This window comes from Onychostoma macrolepis, chromosome 05 (genome assembly GCF_012432095.1).
Source record: "Onychostoma macrolepis isolate SWU-2019 chromosome 05, ASM1243209v1, whole genome shotgun sequence".
Classification (NCBI taxonomy): Eukaryota; Metazoa; Chordata; class Actinopteri; order Cypriniformes; family Cyprinidae; genus Onychostoma; species Onychostoma macrolepis.
In genome coordinates, this window is record NC_081159.1 from 13,805,939 (window position 1) to 13,832,646 (window position 26,708).

Consider the following 26,708-nt stretch of genomic DNA (forward strand, 5'->3'; position numbering starts at 1 on the left):
GTCTTTTGATCAATTTAATGCATCCTTGCTGAATAAAAGTATTTATTTCTTTAAAAAAATCTTTTTTGAACATAGCACATGTAACAACTGAAGCACAGATTGTTAACCAGTTGGGTTTGGTAATGGTGAGAAGGGATTCCCAGACAGATTACTGATCTGAGAAGCTCAATTCTCTGGAGAATAGTCTGCCAGCCTGACGTCCTGTGGCTGCAGGGTAAATCCTAAAAAAAACAATGAGCTAGGATTGTTATAAACAGTCTCCCTGTTTTGAAGATCTAAAACTCAAGACAGTGGGTTGTATTTGAAGTTGTATCAATAATTGTTGGATGTTGCCTATTCGTATATACTTCTCCCCATATATGCAAACAAATAGTCTATACTTTTTAGTTCAAGTAGTGACATTTTCTTCTAGCAGTAAATGAGTTGAGCGTTTAATTGATCTAAAAGTTGAAAATGATTGGCCAATTTTCTATTTCAGCAAAAAAAACGAATAATTTTCTTAGAGACGTGGGAATAAATGTGTCTGCTGTTAATCTATTAGACGTCTTTTCCCGTGCCTTCAATTAGTATTTCAGGCATCAGCAGAGTGGATGTGAACTGGTTTCTTGTGTGACCTTTGCGACTTTTAACCTTAATCCTCTCTCCCCTTAAAACCCACTTTTTGTGTCACCCTGAGCGTTTTCTCATTATCAATCCCCTCGTTCCGCCTTCAAAGCGACAGTAGGTTCACTGTATTTTCCCTCTCATCTCTTTACCTACTTTTAATCACATGCTGTGGGTCCTTCATGTTTTGAGAAAGTCCACTTCCTTTCTACTAAGATGTCATTGCAAAACTTGACTTGTTATATACCTAATATACTCTGAATATCACCGTCATAAGTCTCAGTTTAATTTGTAAAGCCCAGGTGTCTTGGAAACTGTGTTTGTGATGATGAAGTTGTTCTTTTTTTTTTAAACCTCATGTTTCATGTGTATCTCTGAGCTGTAAGCTGCCCACATAGTGTCATAAGTGAAGCTGCGGCCTGGTATAAACTGTTTGGATAAAATGAAATAATCCACCTACAGGGCTTGGCGGAGAGCCCTAGAGGAAATCAAATAGATCGTTTTAAATAGAGTAATCAAATATTTACAAGATGATAACGATTAATTGAGTGTCCTGTGGTATGATTCACATTCAGTGCTTCATTGAATGGAGATTATTTGCGGTCTCTTCAAAGGAATCTCTCATGCCATGTTAAATTGTTCCATATGGGATGACGTTTGGCTTTAACAATTAAGTAATTAGGGAGAAATAATTACTTAAACACACATTATAAGAAGATAAATAAACTGCTTGGTGTGTCTGTAGTCTGTAGTAAGTGGACAGAGGAAAGCTTTTACTGAATTTTGTAAAAGTTCATTTTTCTTTGAAAAAATATGCTACCATTCATAAATTTAGGGTTGGTAATAATTTTGATGTTTTTTTTATTATGTTTTTGAAAGTCTTTTATGCTCATCAGTGCTGCATTTTTATGATCTTTAATGTTGTGAATAATATTACTACAATTTAAAATAATTATTTTCTATTTTTCTGTGATGGCAAAGCTGAATTTTTAGCAGTCATTACTCCGGTCTTCAGTGTCACATTATTCTTCAGAAGTTATTCTCAAGAAACAAAATAACATGATAATTGTACCGACTGTCACTTTTAACAATTTAATGAATCCTTGCTGAATAAAATTATTTATTTCAAAAAAAAAAAAAAAAGTACTGACACCAAACTTTTGAATGCCACTTACCACTTTTTTTTGGGTGATCGCCAACTCTAGGAGGTCAAAGTACATTTGATATTCTTTTTTTAAAATTATTTTAATGGGGTTTGCCACTTTTTGCAAGCCTGTAGCCAGAATCTCTAAATAGAAGTTAAACGTCTTCAGTAAACATTTAATCAATAAAGTCAGCAAAATGCATACAATAATATATATAAATATTATATATATAAAGAAAATAAATATAATACAACACTTATCTTCACCATCATACTTCAGAAATGATCTAATAATCTTTTTTTGTGTGTGTGTGTGTATCACATTTTTAAGAAATGTTGTAACATTCTAAGATCCTTGTACACAAAATGTGTGGCATGACTAAATATCATGTAACAATTATACTCTTGCTGTATGATACAGCCAAAAGGGTCCAGACCTCTGAAGTGAGGTATGTTACATGATTTATATATCTAATATCTTTATTTTATTTTATTTTTTTTTTTAAAAAGGGACACTAAAGTGTATTCATGGAACCTCCAAGAGCTGCTCATAAATCTTTATAAAAGTACAGCCTCATGCTCATCATCTTCTCAAGGACTCGGGGACCTGTGTTTCACGAACAATTGCAACGCTGCGTCTAGATGTCTAAATCTTCCTCTCAGTATATCTGAAGGGGGAGTTAGTCCAAAGTAAGGTCAGTTGGACACATTGGATTGTCTTTTCCATTCATGAGAGGAACACAATGGCTGAAATGACCACCACTGGATGACCTTTTCAACAGACCTCATGCCCTCGTTTGATTGACATTTCTCTTTGACGGCAGGGGGCGGAGACGGCTTTTGGTGGGCAATGGGGAGGGCAGATTCTCCTGGGTAAATCCTCATCCACATCTTTTCCTTTGGACAACAAAGAGTGTGATGTTTTTGTCTGAAATAAGGAGCCAGATCCCTTGTGTTTTGATGAGTGGGCCACCTGGGACACACATCTCCATCATCGCGTCAAAAGATGAGAGAGAATAAAGATGGAAAGAGAGGAGATGAGAGGAGGATGGAGGAGAAAGAAAACCTCCAAAAGTAGCACAAACAGAAGCTTGAATGACAAGCTCAGTGAAGACTGTTCAGCCAAGTGACCAAACCTCTTGTCTGTGTCATTAGACCGGCTCGTGCAAACCGACCAAAAAGAGCAGCTCACAGACACTCCAGTGACGCAAGCAAGTGGAGTTATCCTTTCAACTTCTATTCAGAGTTATAACAAAACATGCCAGAATTTACTATCATCGTAACAAGCCCACTTACTTTCTGCATTCTCTTACCCTCAGTTTTTTTTTTTTCTGTAAACAATGACCAAGCATTTCAAATGTCCGGAACAATTTATTATTTTTTTTAGTAAAGTTTTGAAAATGCACATAATAAAATTCAAAGCTAAGGAAGAAAGCAAAGAAAGCTGTCAAACAGTGTCCATGATAAATAAAAAAGGAAAACTGTAGTTTAATAAATGTGCCAAACTCTCAATTTTTAATAATTTCTCTTTGCATTTGTGTAATTTTATATCATTATGAAAACTTTTAAACCATCTTTAAGAAAATGCCATTAGGTAACAACGTTTTCCTTATACAATGAAACCATGTACACATCTTAATCTTTATTTTCTAAAATAAAATAAAGGTATTAATAATTATTTAATTATTTACTAAACAATTATTTAATAATAAAGACAGATAATAATAGTATTCTTGTTTTTACTATTTTAACAACATGTGCACATTAATATTTGGTTTCTAAAATAAATAAATAAAGGTTTAAATAATAATCAAGGTAAAACTATTATTTGAACAAATATGAGATATTAAGTTTGGGGAGTTGCATTACATAATATGGTGGATAGGTATTCAGGTCATTCTTTGTATGAATTGCGTTTTAACATTGGTAACACTTTATTTCGATAGTCCACTTTAGACATTCCACTAACAGGAAGTAACTTTGCAACTACATGTCAACTAGCAGTCATTAGAGTATTAGTAGACTGTCTGCTTAATATCTTCTAACACTGTATTTTGATGGGTCCACAACATACAACATACTGAGTATCAGAATATTTGCAAGTATATGTCAACTTATTCTACTAACCCTAAACCTACCCTAACGGTCTACTCTGAGAGTTAGTAGACATGTAGTTGCAAATGAATGAGAATTAGTTGACATGTTGTTGCAAAGTTACTTATAGTTAGTAGAATGTCTAAAGTGGACTATCAAAATAAAGTGTAACCTTAACATTTTTTATTACTTTAACCCTTTGTGTTCCACAAAATAAATAAATAAATAAAATGGGGTTGGAACAACCTGGAGGAAGGATAAGTGACAGGATTTACAATTTCATGTGAACTAATCCTTTAATAATTTGTTCTTATCTGAGTTTCCCACTGCAACTGATATCACTGATAGCTCACACATGTTGTTTGCTTAAGTGAGAAGGTGTGTGGTGCCATGCTGAGAAGCCTGACATGCATAGGAAAACAGCTTTAAATGAACCGTGGCCGTATGTCAATTTCCTTCTCTCTCCAAAACACAAATACGGGAACACAAACAAGATCTCGCTGACTGGCTTTTGTTACAAGTCCCGTTGTCAAGACTGACTCAGGATGGGAGAGACTACTGTGTTTATCTTTAATCCCGGGGCTTTGAATAAGCTCACCGGTGGCACCGTATCCCAGTCAAGCATAAGGCGTGGGAGATCGGCCCCCTGACCGGGGACGAGCTGAAACTGTTAAAAAAGAAAAACCCTTCACAGTGTGGCACGGTTCTGGATCACGAGGACCAGATGGATGTCAAGGGAACATCTGTTGCATTTCCACAAGGGCAAACCCCTTCAACAGGTTGTGAAAGCTTGAGATTACTCGGCTGTTTGGACGGAGGGAGAGCAAAACATTCGCCGTTTGAGAAAACACCAACGAACGTGCTTTGTTTTCCTTGTAAACAAAAAGGTTCCCCGACGAGTCATGCATTACCATTTCAGTCTGTGAGGACTTAAATGATGAGGCGAGCTTTCGCCTTTGAGCAAACACAACTGGGAAAAGACTTTCAAGAGGATATCAAGCAAAAGCGTTTCCCCTCCTTCTCAAAAGTCATTCTAACAAAGATCACCACGCTCCGTTCCAAGTCTTTGTCAGTTGCTGGTGAATTCCTGCTAAGGAACTAAAAATAATCTCTGTCTAGACACAGCAAGTGTGAAACTGAGCCAAGCGAGAAAAATGATATGCAAATGGAGCTAAGACTGGTATTATAAAAGACATCCCATGTGGGAGGGTTTTAAGAGTGCTCGGTGGTGTAAAAAGCAAGACTGAAGCCAAAAGCAAAATGGAACAAAACAAAAAAGCTGGGATGTGTTTGTCTCGGTACCTGCACGGTGTCCCGGCGTGTATCTAATTACATTGCTGACATTCAGATAATGTCGCACCAAGCGGAGGAATGGGGCATTTAATAAGTTCCTGGCCTTAGGGCCTGTGCAATTGGTCTGTGGGCCTCTTCGGAGGAGAGACGGGCCAATTCTAACAGGCCAAACTGGTTTTCTGCAGCGTTTCTGCTTTGAGGGTGGGCTCCATTAGCGTGACCAAAGGGAAGCAGAGCGCCCGAGAAAGACAGGGCAAAGGGCTTTCTCTCAGAGCGGCTAGACAAGAGCAGCAGACTAGAGAGGAGCGTCAGCCGCAGACAGAGGAAGAGCAGATCAAAGAATCGCAGGGGCAACCTGCGTGACAGACATTGTATTAAAGCAACGTGGCTAGTTTGAAAAGAAGGGAAGAAAAAAATAAACCTGGCTGGATCAGGAACCCTGTCTGAGAAACGTTAACTTCCCTTTTTTTATCTACATCAGACCGCGAGCGTATGAAATTTGGGTTCGAGACAGAGATTAGATGGGGAAGCAATGATATGATGGGCACTTTGATTATTTTACTGGGTTGCTTTGATTTTGCCGGACGAAGGTGGAACTATTGAGAAACTATTGGCATGAAAACAGCAGCATATCAGATGTATTTTACACTTATGTGCCCTTCTCTGAAATAAATCATTCAAATGAATAACTTTCATATTTACAATAAGATTCAATTGTGAAGTGGTGGTACTTTACAAATGGATGTAATAGCTATGATCAACACTTTTAATACATTTATTAATAAGGTCACACTTTATTTTAAGGTCCAATTCTCGCTATTAACAAACCATTAAATACGACATTTGCCTCAATAAACTCCTTATTTGCTGCTTATTAATAGTTAGTAAGGTAGTTGTTAAGTTTAGGATTAAGGATGTAGAATATGTACTAATAAACAGCCAATATGTTAATAATAGGCATGCTAATAAGCAACTAGTTAATAGTGAGAATTGGTCCCTATTCTAAAGTGTTACCATTAATAAATTATTACATAATATTAGTTTATAATAATATAATACAGTGAAGGTTAATATTTGCAATGTTTAATTTCCACATATACAAATTCATTTTTAACATTTAACAATTCACAATTTTTTTACAATTAACAAGTTAATTTCTTACAAACATTCCAAATATTATCTGTATAAATTAACATTCACCTAAATTAGTAAATTATGTAAAAACTATCCAATATGTAGTTTGTGATACCTAATGCATTGACTAATGTTAGTGAATTAAACCTTATAGTATAGGCATCTGCTAAATGCATAAAATGTAACTGCAGTAAAGCGCTACCCTGAGGACTTACAAAGGATCACATGAAACATCTAAATGGTATATGGCCTCAAATGAAATTAAAGGCAGTTCAAATATGTTGTTGCAAAAAATAAGACATCGAGTGGCAATTGGCGGGCAATACATGTACAACCTAGTTAACACTATAAATACAGAAACACAGCATGTGAGTCCTAAACTACTCGGAGACTCCCGTGAGACAAAATAACACATCAGAGAGGTGCGCAGTCAGGAATCTAAATTTGTGGAGAGGAATTTGGATAATACCAGCAGGAAGCAGCGGGTGAGGCCGCAGAGCGTGGCTGGGCGAGGAGTGAGGTGGCAGACGGGGAGGAGTCTCCACAGACAGTTGGAGGGCTTAAGCCTGGCGGACAGGGACTTGTCAAATGCAGCTGTTGCTGACACTGATTGATAGAGTTTGTATTCCAGCTCAAACCTGAAAACAGCTTGGCCAGTGCCAAGTAAATGGGGTGTGTCGTCTTTTCAAATAACAAAATTAACAACATCATCTGGAGATAGAAATCTGACAAAAAGAAACGCAAGTACCCATAACCAGTATTAAGAAACTCAACATATAGTCTAGAAAAACATTGTAACATTCTCTTAAAAGGAAGAAGGAATAATGAATAAAACTAAACAAAAAAAACATAATATAATATAATATACTCATTTTCGATAAAGAAGCTTATTTAGATTTTGCACCATTATAAGGAATATGGATTAGTACAATATATTATTTACATAAATTCCACACTCACACCACATGACAACCAACTAATAAACAACAAATAGGTTATCAAATAGCTTATTACATTAACAAATAATGGTAAAAATCTGATCTCTTTCAAGGACTTTGGTTCACCTGCTACTAAATCAGCATATGTGTGGCCTTTGACCTGAGGGTAACAAATATGTCAGTGAGCTCATCAAAACATGTGGCAATTTGCATCTATGTCTCCAGTGGGTTATAAAACAACGACAAAGTCGCCAAAAAAAAAAAAGAAAATCCTTCAAGCAAACAACACTTCAAACCCACTTTCCACTTTGAAGTTTGATTGAATCATATCCTGCTAGGTAGCACCTCCTTCTCTTCCAAAAGGCGGATGAGTTGACTGAAACTTTCCTTCACTGCCTTCATGTTGTTAGTTGTGCTGCCTGCAAGAATCCATCGCTTCCCTCGGGCCAGCGGCTGCAACTCCAAGTACTTCTGAATCTGAAAAAGAAAAGAAAAAAGAAAGAAAGAAAATAAATATTTATTCAATTATGACTCTCTCTATTCAATATTTATTTATTAATTAAATATTTATTCAATTATGAGGCTTTATAAAAATAGCACAGAGACAATTTTGGTTTGTCTTTAAAAAAAAAAAAAAAAACCTTTATTAAATTATTTTGTAAATGTCAGGTTTAATTTGGTGAGAATTCAAGAGGACTTGGGAAAAATTCTTTATAAAGAAAAAACAGACAATGCAATAACTGAAATTCTGTTCAATCAAATAACTGAAACTGTAAGATTTAAAATAGTGTTTCTGAGACCCCAAACAGAACATGAGGGATATTTTACCATAACAATAAGACTTTCTATTTTCTCTAAATAAATCCATAAACAGTTTTTATACATTTCCAAAAGGTAAAAAGCTTAGTATCTGCTTATTAGGTCAAAACGTTCCTCACAGAACAGCAGAGATGTGTAATGTGAGGTTCATGTGCAGCCGAGAAACTATGCAGATTTCGTTAACAAGTACTTGACGTACTCAAAATTGTTATTAACAACTGATTAAGAGGATCATATGTCAAAGCTTTGTGCTCTGTGCTTGATTATACTTTTATGTCAGCACTTCATTATAGCACGAGCAGATCAGGACCATCTGTTAAATTTGACCTATTCAAGGAATATCATACTGCTTCTGCTCAAAAGACACATGACTAACTCTGTAAGTCATAGCAGGGAATAGTGTCAGTTTTGTAGGAGTCATTTCTAATAAAAATCACATTTATAGAAGGAAAATGTTTTTATGTCCCTTATAACCCATCTTGTATCGCACTACAATCCATCAAACTTTTTAAGGTCATTGACAGTACCTAGCATATCAAAGCCCACAAAAGGAGATACAGCTTTTTCACATTTGGCTCCAAAACTCTGGAATGGCTATCCTGATAATGCTCAGGGCTCAGACACACTTTATCAGGTTAAATCTAGATTAAAGACATCTCTTCAGCCGAACTGTCACATATTGCATCTCATAGCCTAGCATGTCAGCTTTCTATCACAGGATGTCCATCCTAAAGTTACTAGAGACTTTACAAGCACCGGTCTGGACCCAGAGTTGACTGCAGATGATGCCAACAACAAATGGACTTTCAAGATCCTTATATCACAATTATTATCATAATCATAAGCTGTATTTACTGCCTTGATGCATTGCCAGACCTTGGGAAAATATTATGAGAACCACAATAGTATAATGTTTAGTTAACATCCTTCACATTGCACACAGTCATTTCCATACTCACCACCATTTTATCAAGCTATTCAACATATAAATCATCTATGAGGAAAACAAAATCACCAGCTTTTTCATATCAGCATACTTTCAAAATAGGTCAAAATAGTAAGATTAAATAGATCAAACGTGACAGTGAATACATTTATAGTAGTGCTGTCAAACGATTAATCATGATTAATTGCATCCAAAATAAAAGTTATTGTTTACATAATATATGTATGTGTACTGTGTATATTTATTATGTATATATATAAATACTAGGGGTGTCAACGTTAACGCATGCGATTAATCAAAAAATTTGAATGCGTTAATATTTTTTTAACGCAAATTAATCGTTTGATACGGTTTGACCCCAACCTCTTCCCGTCATCGCAGCACGGAAGGTTATCTATCATTGTGTGATGAGGGTACAGCTAACCAGTGTTGCCAGGGCAGCGGCACAAGTGGTTTATTTTGAAAATACAGTCGCGGGAAAAATTACAGAGCCGTGGGTTGCGGTTTTTTGGGCTACTTTTATAATGTACCACGGCCGCCCAAAGTGTATATAGACAAATAAAAATTAAAATAGATCCTTTTACTAATGTGTATTATACTTGGAATGTATCCCTGGCAACTTAAGAACGGAGAGGCGGTTGTAACATCACAACAACGTGAGTTTCAGCAGAGCATACTTGTTAAGGCTTTTACACAGAAATAAACATGACAACAGCCACTATAGATTATATAAGATAATCACACGATTACGATAGGATATTTGTATGTGATTTTCTTGAGTTAATGTGTACATCTGAAATGCTAATTTGTGCAGAGATATAAAAGGCTATAAATAGAATATTTTAACAACAGTAAAAGACCAAATTCCACATGTGATCGCAAAAGGAAGTTATTACAAACACTCGATGGTAGTTTGAAGTGAGTTCTGAGTAAAAGTGTATTATTAATCTCATAAATTGTCTTATGAAGCATGATGCTAATATTAGCTCTAATGCACCTGCAGAACAGGTCCAATTCTTCTTCATAATGCATTTTGTCATAATACTTCACGTAAGGTCGCAAGAAAATGTTTTGTTGTATTTATTTAGAAATGCTTTTGATAATAGTCGGGTAAATGTATACTGGGATTGAAGCGATGTGGCTTGGTAAACGCTTTATTGCCATTATAAAGGCTGATAATGGCTGAATAAAAACAAAAGAATAATGATAAAAGAATAATAAGGATTATGTCTCATACCTGGCGGAAGTGTGAAAGGTCATGCATTTCTTTATTTCAACACATTTACAGGTAAATCCTAGTATTTTAAATTTGTGATTAATCATGATTAATCACAGTCCATGACTGTGATTAATGCGATTAAATTTTTTAATCGATTGACAGCACTAATAAATACACACAGAGTATATATATATTTTTTTTATTATTTACATGTACATACATTTATATATGTATATTCTTATATTTTATATTATACATAAATATTTTAATATATAAACATAACATCTTTCTTAAATATATACATGCATGTGTTTGTATACATAAATATACACAGTACACACACATATATTATATAAACAAAAACTTTTATTTTGGATGCGATTAATCACGATTAATCATTTGACAGCACTAATTTATAGTGTTACAAAACAAATTGTGTTCTTTTACACTTTCTATTCATCAAAGAATCCTAAAAAGAAATGCATCATGGCTTTCACAAAATCTTTGCCGTCATAGAATAACTTATATTTTAAAATATATTTAAATGTTACAGTTATTTTAAATTGCAATAATATTTCATAATATTACTGTTTTTCCTATTTTTGTTTAAATAACTGTAGCCTTGGTGAGCATAAGAGACTTCTTTCAAAAGCATTTAAAAAAAAAAAATCCTACTGACTCTAAACTTCTGAATGGAAGTGTATATTTAAGTTCTTTTTTTTCTGAATGACCCTAATTGATATGAGATAAGGAGATATGAGCCATAGTGAAACCATGATATCCATAGACATTTAGTGTAGATACAGACAGATAGTCATCTATTACCTTCCTCAAAACAAAAGAGATGCAGCATCAGATGTCCCTAACCAAATGAGATAACCTGCAAAGTGTTGGTAGATAAAAGCACAAGGAAATAGAGTTCACAGGGCAGATAAAGTTAGACCAGAGGATATGTTGCTACAACAAACAGATGCAACTATGTCTATCGTTTCGCAATCTGCAAGCATGATGGACACTCACTGCTAATCTGATGATAACAGACAGAAAGACCTGAAAAATCAAATCAAACTGTTCTGTGTGCTGTCTTTTGTCCAAAGTACTGTAACGGAATCCTCCTCAAAAAGAATTACATACGAACCACTTGTTTTTGCAGCGCAGGCATCTAACTGTGCCATGTTGGGATTTATTAGTGTCTGCTGTTTTCATGACGGCCTACTTCACTGAGTCAGAAGATTGTGTCTCGTCTTTCCTCCAGCCGAGTCTTTAGGGGGCACTGAGCTGTGCCTCGCTCATAGTGTAACAGGAGTTTAATGACAGATTAGGTCACTTCAGCCCGGGGCCTGACCGACCCAAACAGTGTTAACAAATCCGCCTTGGTAAAAGGAGCTGCCCCGGGCCTGCAGGCTTACCAGTCCGTCTGTCCGTCTGTCTGCGGCAGGCCCCCTTCTGGAGAACACAAGGCTTGCACTGAATTTATCAGGTCACGCAAATGAGGAAAACAAGAGCGCAAGAATTTCTTTCTTTCTCATAAATAAATAAAACTAAGGGTAAATTTCTTTGGCTTTGCTCACGTTAGTTTGAAGTTGCATGACAATGTGGACATGGTAAGCCTTGCACCATGGTGGCAGATGGCTGTTGGGTCAAGCCTTCAGTTCACTGGGACCAATGAGTGGACTAGTTGAACAGAGAGAGCAGCTTACAGCTTTGAAAAGTTGCTGTGTTGTCTAGTTCCAGAAATTTCCCTTAAAGTCACTATGGACAGAATGGGAGAACAAAAACAGGAGGACAACAACACTGTATTTCTTTCAAGCATGACTCATGTCATTTGAATGTAGTAAAGCCATTTTAAATATTAATGTGTTTTGTCCTTATGTAAAGTAGAGTATTTTATGACAATTACAACCGATAACTGTGTCTATCTACCTGGACTATAAACATTCAGTTTTCAAGGCATTTTTCCCCCCCAAATTTTGAAACAATGCTTTTACATTCAAAGCTTGTTTTTCCAGTTAAAAATACATTCATATGAATTTCTTTAAATTTCAGTTGATTTTATTTGTGCACTTTCCTTTGAATTGGAGTTCTGCATCCTTTGTGTTACGTTCATTAGTTTTTAAATCAATTAGTTGGGTTGTTGGATGAAAAAAGATTAAATGTAGTTGTAATAAACATGTTAAGAATCTGTACAGCAGCGGAGGACTATTATTTTGCTGCACAGAACTGCAGAAGAACTTATGATGACACAGTTTGATCTTCGGCTGACCAATCAGTAGGAAGAAACATTTAATATCATGAAAAAAAAAAAAAAAAAAAAAAAAAGCCGTTTTGTCATTTTTCTACTTTAAATATTCAATCGAAAAATGAATGATCCGATGATACACGGACCAATTTGGCTTGCTTTTTTGCGATTTTTTGCTTTTAGGTTCAGGGGTAGAAAACAGATAAACACTTATGGATGGGGTATTAATTGCCTCTTTTGACCAATCGGTCAACCAAAGTTCAACTCATGTCACAGATTTTTCTGCTATCAATATGAAGTCTTTTTGTTCCCTCAATTAAAGATACAATAGGATATCTTGGAAAATGCTAACTTTAGCCTGATAGCACTAAAAGCGAACGTCCCACCCTCCCTGCAATCGCCATCCAAAGCCACGCCCCCTGAACGCATATATACGCTAACAGACCAGAATACCAGAGACAACATTACTACAACAGGCCACATCAGCGGTTCCCAATTCCAGTCCTCGCGACAAGAACCCCAACCCACCCCACCCATCCCCCGGCTCTGCACCTTTCATATGAATCTCTTATGAAGTGCAATGTTTGTCCTATTCGACCGTAAGTGCTCTGCGAAGTGGACATCACCGGATATTCCACCATGATTCCAGTTCGAAACGAGCGTATATGTTCCATACAAAGGGCTTTAAAGTGTGCGAGACGTAAATTTAAATTGTATTTATTTACAGAGGTATATTATGTCATATTATGTCTGCGCGAACAGGATGCGCAGAGGTATGCTAATACATACGTTGGCAGGCAGGTAGGAAAGGCAATTAAAACGCTCGGACCAAGTGTTTTGATTGGACGAACATTTCTTGGTCATACGCTTTCCACAGAATATATAAATACAGATAAATACATTTAGACCACTTAACTTAATGATTTCTATCGGGATGTGAAGAGACTTTCAACCAGCATAACAAAAAATGTTTCTGAAGATAATCACCTATTGCACCTTTAAAATGACCAATTTTGCATTCTGATCAGTACAACCCTGTTACATAAGCAGTTAATGCTTTATTTTAATGGTCTCTTTTGAAAATTCTGTTGTCAATAAGTAACATTCCACCTACATGCTCTCAACTAACTCTCAGAGTATTAGTAAACGCTTTATCCCAACAGACATTCTACTGGCTATAAGTAACTTTGCAGGTAAGTCAACTTATTCTAACTCTAACCCTATTAGTCTACTAATAATCTACTAACACTCTAATAACAGTTAGTAGATATGCAGGTGCAACGTTACTTAGTCAAAAGAATGTATTAAAGGGACCATCAAAATAAAACACAACACAATCAGAATATAAGACTAAGTAGTGATATGAAAGAAAAACATTGATATAATCAACGTGACTTCTTTTCAGGCAGCTGATACAACAAAATGCTAATTTGTTATGCGTGCGAGGGTGGGTGGTAACTTTAAGACCTTTCCACTTTTGACTGGTGATTGCAAAGGGGGCCGAGTGTGTCCTGCTAATTTTAGGCCAGCAGAGATTACCATTACATCTGATGATCTCAAGAGAAGAGCTACGAGAATCAATGGGTGTTGGCACAGGTGTCACGTCAGAAAAACACAAATACGGAACTGTCACTCCTCCAAAGAAAAACAATGACAATGTATCAGTGTAAATTATTACACTGAAAACAGCAAATGCACAAATGTGGGCTATAAGGCATTAACTTTTATCAACCGTTTACACAAGCTAGAACTTTGTGACCCATCTATATGATGAGAGGAGACAATCTGCAGCCATGTGAATGACTGTCTAAAGAGGGCCAGACATGGCATGAGCTGAATGGGGTGTCTGGACTGCACAAACCATAATTCCTCTTGTTGCTCTCTAGCCAGCGTGAGCTGCAATGGATCCAGTCCTGCTCTGGAGTTCTCACCATTATTTATGTGTTTCACAGTCAACTGCAGGTATGAATGTCTTTTCATTTCCATTCTTGAGGTTGGGGCTTTACCAAGGTAATTCAGGTTGCAAGTCATTCTCTTGGGTGTGATGGATAAATTCCATGTGGGTTTGGAGACCGCAAAACTCTCTGGTTACTTGCCCAAGCAAACAGCCACTAGACCATTTCATAGCACCAGTTAGAGTTAAATGAACATAAATGAGTTCATATGTTGAGCTGTGTTTATATAGCGCCACACGGTACTGTAGATCTGAATAAAACGACTGGGGCTGCAAAACTGCCAGAGGGAAATAAATATCTGCAGAAGCTCATACCTTATTCCTTTGAAAAATGAAAATGTATAATCAATATGTCAGCAAACAGCTCAAAAAACTTTTTGGCTTCTCATGTTCAATTGCAGTATTCCTTAAGCTTGTGTGGTCAAATGAGCTCAGACATTGTGTACGTGACTTTTTGTTAAAAAATATAGCTGTTTTCGAGATATAAGCTTAGCAGTTGTAACTGATCAAGTCGATTTGGATAAAAGCATCTGTCAAACACAAATGCAAAAATGAGAGAAAAAAAAAAAAGAAATTGCAATTGCTGAAAGTTTTTGAACTGGTCAATTTCTTGCGTGCTCAAAATTATTCGTGAACATGAGTATTTGTGCTGCGTCACTGTGGTTAAAGACAGCACTCAACAACTGTTACATTAGACAAAGTCCCAACTGAAGAACATCACTGGGGCTCACCTTGGGCGTGCTCAGATATCAGAAAAAGCCAATTACTCTGGGTGACAAGTTTCCCCCTGAAGATATCAGTCAGCTGTGGAGAACACACTTGAAAGAAATGTCTAAATATCGCCAGATGCACTTACCATGAAATTGAGCTGGTCTCACTTGTTTTTTCAATGTCTAAAGAGCCTACAGTTATGTGCTTGGCAAGGCACAAGGCTTTCAGAGAGGCCCCATAAAATATCACTTACAGACAATATCTAATGCTTTGGACACATTTAAAAAGAAACAAATACCTCAAATTTGGAGGTGGGTTGTAGACTGTGAAAGTATAATCTTTAAAGAGCAATTCTGAAACAAAGAGATCAACTTGTTTAATGGACTTACATAAACGAACAGGTTCAAAGAGATTTCATCAGTTATTAGTAGCATGTGAAGCATGGAAAGGTGAAACAACATTTAACAACAGATTTTACAGTCTGAACAAGTTGACGCTAGTTGAGGAAAGTCAGAGCCAGTCTGCAGATTACAGCTGACGGATTCCACAGAAAATCGCGTAGTTTATGATGGTCACAGACTCTGATTTTTTTGCTTCAGACTTTAATTCCATCCAGTCGGAGGATATCAAACATGTTTGATATTTTCAGACAATTTTAGAACACATATTGGCTGCATCCGAAAACTTAGGCAGCTGACTTGCTGCCTCACTGCCTTATGAGGCAATGACTTTGCAGGCAGCATTTTTGCATGAAGGTACCTCACGAAACTGATTTCGGACAGGCTTCTGAAGCAGCTTAATGGTTTAATGATCTATAACAAAATAGAACGAGTTTTGGTGATAAATAAACGAATATTTAATTACTATAATACTAATTTCTTGCTAGAAATAACATCAAAAGTACAAAAAATTTATCAGAATTATGCCATGGTCTGTCTGAATACTCGATTCTGATTGGCTGGCAGGTGTTGATTAAATTCGTTGAACTGCACAGGTAGTTCCAGGTCAGTTTAATCACGTTCTATCCACCTTTTTCTTGATGTAAAAATGGGCGCGGCCATTTGTACATTTTATGGGTCTAGCTTCTGGTCTCATCTGCGTCCAGCTATTTTTAGCTGTACAAAACAGTTCGTTTTGCTGCTTTATATTGAAAATTAGTGTGTCTTATCATATTATTTTAATGTATTATCTTAATTATGAACACACTGGCTTGTAGTGCAAACAGTTTTACGGTTTACTGTATGTTGTTATTCTTCTCGTTATTTACCTATAGCAGCTAATGAACCGGAAGTCTCACCCATAGGCTTACTTCCGCGTTGAAGAAAAAGGTGGATATTAATGCGCTTCCTATAAACATTGGTAACCATAGTAACATACAGTTACAGTTGAATAGTAATACAGACGAAAATAACCGTCATTTTTATCGTTCTGGTCAAATATTATTAACATCTTATGTGAATGCTGGCAAATGACCATGGCATAAACGGGATAATCAACGGCTAGCTGTGCATTAAACGATTTGAATGCACTTCGCGGAGCTGCGTGTCGGGTGGTTCTTCGCCTCCACGTCGTGAATTTAAATCGTTTAAATGCACAGCTAGCTGTTGATTATCCCTTACATATACATTTACAAACAAACTAACCACCAAACGCAACTTTCAGACGCCATCTTTATTTTTTAGCTCAACCATCACGGAATGGAACGCACAGGATTGTGGGATATCAAAGGCAGCAAAGGATACATCTATGCTGCCTTCAAAAATCGATCAGATGAAGGTATCTCATGAAACAGGGAGTGAAGCTAACTTTGGATTCGGACGTACCTTGATGCCTTCCTACCTTGGAATGTGTCCTCTGAAGGCAGCATTTTTCAGTTTTCAGATGCAGCCATTGTTTTCATTTGTCGTGTGTCTCCTAGCAACAAGGCGCATGTTTCTGCGTGAGTTTGTTGTCATCGGAACAACTTTAAAGTCTGGTAGTGTATGATCCTCGGTCGTGTTGTGTATGAGGCCCAGTTTTCCTTTGTCACTATTTACAAAGTCGGTAAGTGTATGATGCCTAGTGTTTTAAAAATCTGTTCAGATTTTAAAAGTCGTGTAGTGTATTCCAGCCTTTAGCTAGAAGTTTACAAAAACAGCCCCCCTTTCTACACTACATTGTCTGTGGGTGTAATATAGTCTCCACTAACATCCTGCTTTCCTGAAACAGTTACATCTACATAAACATGCTTTCTCAGGAGTATTGCTAATGCTAAAGATAAACTGAAGTGCCTTGAAACACTCAGCGTTGTGTTGATGTAATTTCAACTGAAACAGGAAAACAGGGACATATTGAACAGACCCGCCAACAGCATTTCCTTTATATCACTGCTTGGGTCAGAGCTGTTGAGCTCTGTAAAGCCGCATTTGACAGCTTATGACAGCCACTGTCTAATAGATTACCCCTTTAGGGTAATCAATATGAAACGGTTCCCAAAGAAAAACAGTGATTATAATTATGCTGAGATGGTGTAGTTTGAAAATTGTGTCATTTAACTATGTTGGTGCAATGCATACACTGCCGCACCGGTTTTATCTCTTCTACTCGTTAGTGCTGTTTGTCTAAGCATTTCTCCTCCTAATCTCATCCATATCACTATAAAATAGGGTAAACGTACCTATTAAGCTCACGTACCCATTAAGCACACTTCCATTTTTGGGATCAGATTATAAAAAGAAAAAATCATTTATTTTCCTACTTGATGTCTTAACCAATTGATACATTTGTTACTATATACCTCCTATAATTTCAAGTCAATCATTGCACAGAGATATGGTTCTCCATATGTCCACACTGTCTGGCGGCCATTTTGAAAGCTGTCTAAAAACTTTCACCAAATGAGGAGCCCCTTAAATGTGCATTTCAGACTTTTGTATATTATAACCTGGAACTTGGATGTGGGAAATAATTACATTAGATCCAAAAGATAGTTTTAGCAACACAGCGCAGATGCTACAGAACACAGTTAGCTGACTAGCTGTATACGATTATGTGCTACGCTAATATATTACTTCACAGGCATTACTGGGTTGTACTTTTACATCCATAATATTATAAATTGACAATTTATTGCTGGACTGTGGTTTTACAGTGCTGTAATTTTTAAGATTTCATATTATTTTAAGGTGAGCTTAAAGGGTACACTACTATGAAAATCACACAGCTTCAGTGTGACATCAATAAGAAAAAGTATAATTTCATATTGTTAATAATAGTTGTTCATATTAAAATATGTATGAACTTAATATATGACCTAGACTATTTATTTAGCAAAATCCTGTCATTTTAATAAATATTACATGAAATTTATTAAAAATCGTTGCTGCTCAGTGTGCTCTCTTTAAGCTCTTCCACATTGAACGTCTATGGAAATACTTCATAAACAGACTTTAAATATTAACTGATGGTTGTCATTTTAAGTTAAGTTAATCAATTGGATTCTGTTAACTCAAATCTACAGACTGGCTCTGATCTTTGGCAACTAGCATCAACTTCTCCAGACTTTAAATCTGTGGAAAATCGGGGCAAAAATCGTGTAGTGTATTCCAGCCATAAGAGACTACAGATAAGTTGACACCCATTTAAAAAGAGGTTTCATAACGAGGCTAGTTTCTGTGTTCATCCCCATGAATTAAACGTTTTATTGGTTTGCTTTATTTGATTTTTGAATTTGTGTTACTTAGCTGAACGTGGACTAGTATAGATATTGCAGTTTGCTTAAATGACACTTCATTATGAATATATAACTGATCGACTTGAATGCCTTATTGCTTGATTTTAGTGTTCCATTTTTTTGTGATTGGCTTTTTACCTTCAAAAAATATATATTTCTACGATTATTCTTAAAAAAAATTCCTTAAAATAAACAAGAATGTTTAATAAAACATAATGTGAGCTTAATGGGAACAGGGGTGTGCTTAAAGGGTACAAAAATGTACCCATTAAGCACAGCCAGACTTTTTGAATTTAATGATGTATATCTTAATTGAAATGCTTTTGTCATTTGAAATAAAATTAAATATTTTTGTGTGAGAGATTAATATTTTATTTTAACATAACTTTTTGTACTGAAACCAATATCTTAATCTCAATGTAGATTTTGGTGATCTTAATAGGTACGTTTACCCTACTAAAAAAAAAAAAAAAAAAAAAAAACTTAAATTTTGATTTTGTGGGGACTTTAAGACAGAAGTCAGTTAGAATTACTAAAACTAAAATGAAACAGAAATTTTTTTTAAAACACACATCTAAATATTAATAAAAACTATAATAGTATTGCAATGACCACAATGAAACACTGGCCATATATACACATATAAAACCTTTAATTGACAAATAACTTGAACGTTAAAAAAGGTGAAGAATACATGTTCTAAATCTTTGATATTGTCATCGTCAACTCAGTAAATCTCCTGAGACCTCATGGTATAGTAAAGTGTCCATTAGTGTTGGGCAATATGCTCAATTTTCATATCGTCCTATCGTCAGCCTGTGAGATCGCTAATAAACGTTATTATCGTGCTAATTTATTTAATTATATATTTACTTGGTGTCACTGCAGGAAAGTGAACCAACTCCAGTGTAAGGCTAAAATCAGCCTAATGTTTTAATATGACTGAATTTGTATTTAACATGATAACAAATGAATAGAAACATTGTAAGTTACTAATTATAATGCTTACATTTTCTCAGTTATTCAAAAAGCAGCTACAGAAAACGAGCAAAGAACATAACATTACTAAACTTATAATAGTAATAATAATAAAATTCGTTTTGCTATCATCAAAGGCATCAGCCAAAAGCGATATCTCTGATTATTGTCGATACACAATACTACCGTCTATCATCACAACCCTAGTGTCCATCAGATGCAAACTTCAAAATCCTAGTGGATGTAGCAGGTTATCTGGATTTTTGTTTCCAACTGTTTAATTAATACTGCTTATTTAGGCATACTATTCATTTGACAAACTTTTTACATACTATTTGAGATAAGACGGCATGTTTGACATATTCTGACACTGGGAATTAACTGTTTGTGGGTGGTTAGTAAAAAAGACAGTTTTGTGCTATGAAATACTGTGTGGAACCAGACCCAGAGTGTGACAGTGAGCAGTGGAGAAATACGGAGTGAAGTGAGAGTCCCTATAAGTTTGCTTGGATGCTTAGGTAGGTCCCAAAATCCCAGTGAGGAGAGTGAGAAGACCCAGCCAAGATCAATAACCCCGAAGCTTCACTGGAACACTGCCAAGGTCTTGCTGGGCAACAAATGAAGACTTTAAGCGGCGCTGTGCCATTCTGGCTGGAGATTTACTGTCTTGTACTGCTCAGATGGGAGAGCAGCTCCCCAAAAAGCACAGCCCTGTGAAAGAGTTCAAAGCAGACCGATTCTCCCCTCACTCTCTTCTAAAAGCCAACTGACCAGTGCCAGATCAGAGGTGTCCTCTGGAGGATCATAAATCCAGACGGCACAGGGACACTTATCGTGGTCCTTTCCAAGGCTTCAGAACAATGCTATTGCACTTAAGTCCCAGGGACTGTGATAATGTACTTTCCATATAAGCTGAGACTACAAATGCATATAAAAGATGTCTCAGATATATTCCCACTTGGACAGAGAAGAGCTTGACCTTTCTTTCTTTATTTTTACAACCCCTTATGTTTGTATTGATCTTTTTTTCCTTTATTTTCACTGGGATTGAATGATTACCAAAGCCAGCAGCTGTTGTTTTAGTGAACTACCAGATTTCACTAGCTCCAAAAATATAGGGGAGACCACCATAATGAGGTATGCGAAATGTATGGGTGCTATACATCAAACATTACTAGGATCAGGCCAAGCACCAGTGACACCTGTCCACAGGCAAATCACACATGTCTACGCGGTCGTTATTTCCCAACATTTTAAACTCCTGCATGGATTCTGATATTCTGCCATTAGAATAACAAATGGATTGAAACCAACTTCATACACAGCAAGGGAAAACTGCATCTTATTTCAATGTTTTGAAGCACGTTTTGTAAATCAAAGGCTGTTTTCTGTACTCCTTAAGAAAAAATGTGTCCAAAAAAAGCAATTATTTTATTCAGAAAGGACGCATTCATTGTCTATTTCAAATAAATTCTGTAAAAAAAAAAATTAAATGCATTTTTTATTTTTCAAACAAGCTTTCTATTCTCTTTAAAGTAACCTTTAAAATGTATATTAATATTTCACAATATTACCGTTTTTGTCTTTAAACAAATGCATGTAGGCTTCTTTCAGAGACTTCTTTCAAAAGAATAAAAATCTTACAGACCCCAACTTTAGACAATAGTGTACATATTGTATTTAAACATACATGCATACATAATGAACATTTAATATATACATGATGGACATCCACTTCAGCACCAGCCTATGATCTGTTCCATTGTCACCAAAGTTGAACTGTTATAAAAGTGAAATGATGCAGTGCAAACATTCTCTGTGTGTATAAGGGGAAACACTCTTTGACTGCATTAGTAAATAATTGGCAGGGTCAATGACTGGGCCTCAACCCCTGTACTGACGGCAACCCCAGCACCATTTATGGGGAAGCAGAGGCTGTGACACTGCTTGTCTGGACTTAGTTCAGATTTACAATAACTCAATTCATTACGAGCTGGGAGAAGTGCCCCAATAGCTAACATCTGGGCTTTGTGGTTTTAAATGGGTGAGCTGGCAGCCTCCTTAAGCCATCACATCCAGAATCCATCTGTGTGCACCTTCCCCAGACCAGCCCTTCTCTACCTTGGTGGTTGGAGGAGGTCTGGGTGGTGGCACAGCAGACCACACAATAGGGCTCAGGGGGCCTGTGAAAGGAGGTAAAACACCTCCTTCCCTCCTCTATTCCCTTTGCTGGCCCACCACTTTTTACTTTCCCAGCTCTGACAGGTGAACCACGGGAGAGAAGCACAACAGAGCAGCTCCCAACACACACACAGCATGTAGAGAATCAAAGAGACCCTCTCAAGATGATTTAAAACACACTCTGAGATGGAACCCCCACCCCTTTCCTGTACCTAGTGTCCTGGGACCTCAATCTGAAATCTGTGCTTACATGCAGTTTTTTCTCTCTTTTTCTTGCGTGCCCTCACCTCACTGTAGTCTTGACAACAGCTTAAGCACGACAAAGTCAAGAATGGGGACGTCGGGAGGGGGATATGGGGTGACTGTTTTCAGTAAATTGAAAACATAGCGAGTGAGCTCAAGGATGTTGATGGAGCAGGGAATAAGAGTCCAAGAACAAAAGAAAATAACAAAGAAATATTATTTTACTCACTGGCTCACTGATTGCTGAGTTCATATATTATCATGTAGGACTGATATATCCATAGTCACGGTACGGAATTATCATACCCTGTTCATATTGTTTTCCAGAATATATTAGTCACTTCATCTACACAAGACCATGAAGCCAAATTTATGCATTTAATGTTGCATCTGTACAGATTTAGTATACAGAATATGGACGTGTTTATTTATTTTTAAGCTATATCTACGCACCAGTCAAAAACACAGTCAGCATATACCAAGCTATTAAGACATGGATTCACTGGAAGGTACGCAGTTCCTGTAAATACCACATGATAGCATTACTCCAGGTTTGTGCACCATTCAGAAATTAATTCTAACTGATATAGTAATTAGGATGCACAACTGTAATTCAGATTTGAATGTAAAAAAGTAAAATTAAAATAAAGTGAATTTCAAACATAAAAAACTGTGATGTTTACTTGACAAAGCATTTAAAAGTTTTTAAGTTTTAAAATTTTAAATGTGAAGATTGATAGGTTGTATAGACCAATGACAGCAACAGAGCGACAGAACAATGGATAAACAGAACGATATAAAGTTAAGTAGTTAAATAAATATACGGACAGAGACAGATCAACATAACGACAGAGACAAACCGACAAACAGATAGACAGACATAGAGAAAGAAAGACAGACTGACTTAAAGGAACAGTTCACCCAAAAATGAAAATGTTGTCATTTACTCACCCTCATGTCGTTCCAAACTTGTGTAAGTAGGGTGGCCACATGAGTCGTTTATACAGGACATGTCCTGGCCAGGATTTTAATATTGCCTAAAACATCCAAAGTAGTTTGACCAGTAACATGCAGGTATTGTACAAAATCAAGGCGATGCGCGTGAGAAGGTGAGATCTACAGAGAGGGACCAAAGCAATACAAATATGCACACGTGTTTGTTCGTTTGTTTGACTTGAAGTGTCGCTGCACACCAATCAAAAAAGACACCAAAGTAGGTGCGAGAGCGATTCGAAAGCATAAGGAGCCATCTGCTCTGCTCTCTATAGCGCTCATTAATGTCACACAACGATCGACCTGCACAGTGCAAACAGCCAAAACCTGGATATTTTAGGCAATATAGAAATCCTGGCAAGGACGTGTCCCATAAAAATGGCCCGTATGGTCACCCTATGTACAGGTGCATCTCAATAAATTAGAATGTCGTGAAAAAGTTCATTTATTTCAGTAATTCAACTCAAATTGTGAAACTCGTGTATTAAATAAATTCAATGCACACAGACTGAAGTAGTTTAAGTCTTTGGTTCTTTTAATTGTGACGATTTTGGCTCACATTTAACAAAAACCCACCAATTCACTATCTCAACAAATTAGGATATGGTGACATGCCAATCAGCTAATCAACTCAAAACACCTGAAATGGTTTCCTGAGCCTTCAAAATGGTCTCTCAGTTTGGTTCACTAGGCTACACAATCATGGGGAAGACTGCTGATCTGACAGTTGTCCAGAAGACAATCATTGACACCCTTCACAAGGAGGGTAAGCCACAAACATTCATTGCCAAAGAAGCTGGCTGTTCACAGAGTGCTGTATCCAAGCATAATAACAGAAAGTTGAGTGGAAGGAAAAAGTGTGGAAGAAAAAGATGCACAACCAACCGAGAGAACCGCAGCCTTATGAGTATTGTCAAGCAAAATCGATTCAAGACCCACCACACACAGACGTGTCAAGGAATTTGGCTACAGTTGTCGTATTCCTCTTGTTAAGCCACTCCTGAACCACAGACAACGTCATCGGCGTCTTACCTGGGCTAAAGAGAAGAAGAACTGGACTGTTGCCCAGTGGTCCAAAGTCCTCTTTTCAGATGAGAGCACGTTTTGTATTTCATTTGGAAACCAAGGGGTCCTAGAGTCTGGAGGAAGGGTGGAGAAGCTCATAGCCCAAGTTGCTTGAAGTCCAGTGTTAAGTTTCCACAGTCTGTGATGATTTGGGGTGCAATGTCATTTGCTGGTGTTGGTCCATTGTGTTTTTTGAAAACCAAAGTCACTGCACCTGTTTACCAAGAAATTTTGGAGCACTTCATGCTTCCTTCTACTGACCAGCTTTTTAAAGATGCTGATTTCATTTTCCAGCAGGATTTGGCACCTGCCCACACTGCCAAAAGCATGGTTAAATGACTATGGTGTTGGTGTGCTTGACTGGCCAGCAAACTCACCAGACCTGAACCCCATCTAGAGAATCTATGGGGTATTGTCAAGAGGAAAATGAGAAACAAGAGACCAAAAAATGCAGATGAGCTGAAGGCCACTGTCAAAGAAACCTGGGCTTCCATACCACCTCAGCAGTGCCACAAACTGATCACATCCATGCCACGCCGAATTGAGGCAGTTATTAAAGCAAAAGGAGCCCCTACCAAGTATTGAGTACATATACAGTGAATGAACATACTTTCCAGAAGGCCAACAATTCACTAAAAATGTTTTTTTTCTTGGTCTTATGAAGTATTCTAATTTGTTGAGATAGTGAATTGGTGGGTTTTTGTTAAATGTGAGCCAAAATCATCACAATTAAAAGAACCAAAGACTTAAACTACTTCAGTCTGTGTGCACTGAATTTATTTAATACACAAGTTTCACAATTTGAGTTGAATTACTGAAATAAATGAACTTTTCCACGACATACTAATTTATTGAGATGCACCTGTATAAGTTTCTTTCTTATGTTGAACACAAAAGAAAATATTTGGAAGAATTTTGAAGAACCAAACAGTTGTTGGTCTCCGTTGACTTTTACAGTACGGAAAGAAGTACTATGGACGTCCATGGGGACCATCAACTGTTTGATGAAGCATTCTTCAAAATACCTTCTTTTATGTTCAACATGAGAAAAAAACTCATACAGGTTTGGAACGAGTGAGTAAATTTTTGGGTGAACCATCCCTTTAACAGACAAAATGATGGAGGATGGATAGATGGACAGAAAGACAGACAAATACAGATAGAACAAACAAACAGACAGACACTTGAATAAATCTGGTGACTCAATGTTTTAACCTTACCTTCTATTGCTGGATCTATCATCATATTTAGCCGTGCATATTACAAATGAAAAATAAGTAGCAGACTGCGTGGGCTATCTCTAAATCCACTGCTTTTCTGTGTAAGACATGCAAATCCTGATCTAAGCTAAAACATGCTACTACAAGGTTAGGTTAGCACTAAAGTCAGCAGCGTGCACTTAAATTTAATTCAGTTCACACTTGCATGTAGCCATTAAATTTATCACTAATATCCTCTTTAGCCTTTAGTCTAATCCAGGCATTTAGCATTACACAGAACAGTCAGGGTGATGCCTTTTGAAACGGTAAACTATTCACACTCACAAAAAAGCACATTTGCATCTTAAACATCCTCATGCCCGAGTAGAAACAAATGCTTCTCTTAAGAATATAATTTGTCACTTTGGTTGCTCTTCAAACAGAAAATAACCAATAGAAAAAAGATATGGGAGAAAGAAGCCAGATTCCCAGCGTTTGATCCCTATGGATTGGCACTGAATAGGGGGTCAGGTCAGATGTGAATGGGCTTTCGGAAGTCTTGCCCTAGCCTGTAGCAGCCAGTCTTCTGACCTCGCCTGCCGGCTAGACAATGGAGAGGCGTTGACCACAATGTGAGTGCGGCTTTTAAATACAGGCGCGACACTGAATAGAAATTGTTGACTGAATGGAGTCTCTTCCCACCGCGGCGAGGACCTTGAGGGGTCAAGGTTCATCCGTGTCCGGCAGAGACGTGTGGGAACAGCAAGGCAAGATGCCCACACAGCTTGCCCGGTGCCCTCTGTGTTAAGACCTAACTCAGAGGTGGGCTGACCAGAAACTAAATGTGACAAAAGGTTGAGGCAATGTTAGTGAGAGGATGACTGGCAAAAAAAAAATAGCAAAGACATGAGTAAATTTACATCTAAGGCCTTCAAATGTAGAAAGCAATGCTACACATCCTGAAGGACACCCTCTTATACAGGTTTAAGGCATCACAGAAATATTTTGGTGTGGATAGACATAGGGGCAAAAGCAGGAAAATATGGGCAGAAAGAGAAAAAACATTGGGAACTGGAAATGCTGCAAGCTATCTTATATATTATTATTGATCAGAGCATTTCTGTAATGTCTCAAATCGACATAGCATGTCCAACATCACAACTCAGCAACGCATGTTTCACCTAGAATGGAGTTTCCCCATTTGTAAATGCTCATACAAAACCTCAAGTAGATAAAATCTAGG

At 37.0% G+C, this 26,708-nt stretch overlaps 1 protein-coding gene across 14 annotated transcripts in view; it reads right to left on the minus strand.

The window, feature by feature from the left end:
- Positions 1 to 6,228: 6,228 nt before the first annotated feature.
- arl15a (ADP-ribosylation factor-like 15a) overlaps positions 6,229 to 26,708 on the minus strand; it is a 148,515-nt gene continuing 128,035 nt past the window's right edge. For all 14 annotated transcript variants that reach the window (XM_058775811.1, XM_058775806.1, XM_058775817.1 and 11 more), the window contains one exon: positions 6,229 to 7,683. In XM_058775811.1, coding sequence (XP_058631794.1) covers positions 7,531 to 7,683 — 153 coding nt within the window. In that variant the 3' untranslated portion in view covers positions 6,229 to 7,530. The remainder of the gene's footprint in view (positions 7,684 to 26,708) is intronic.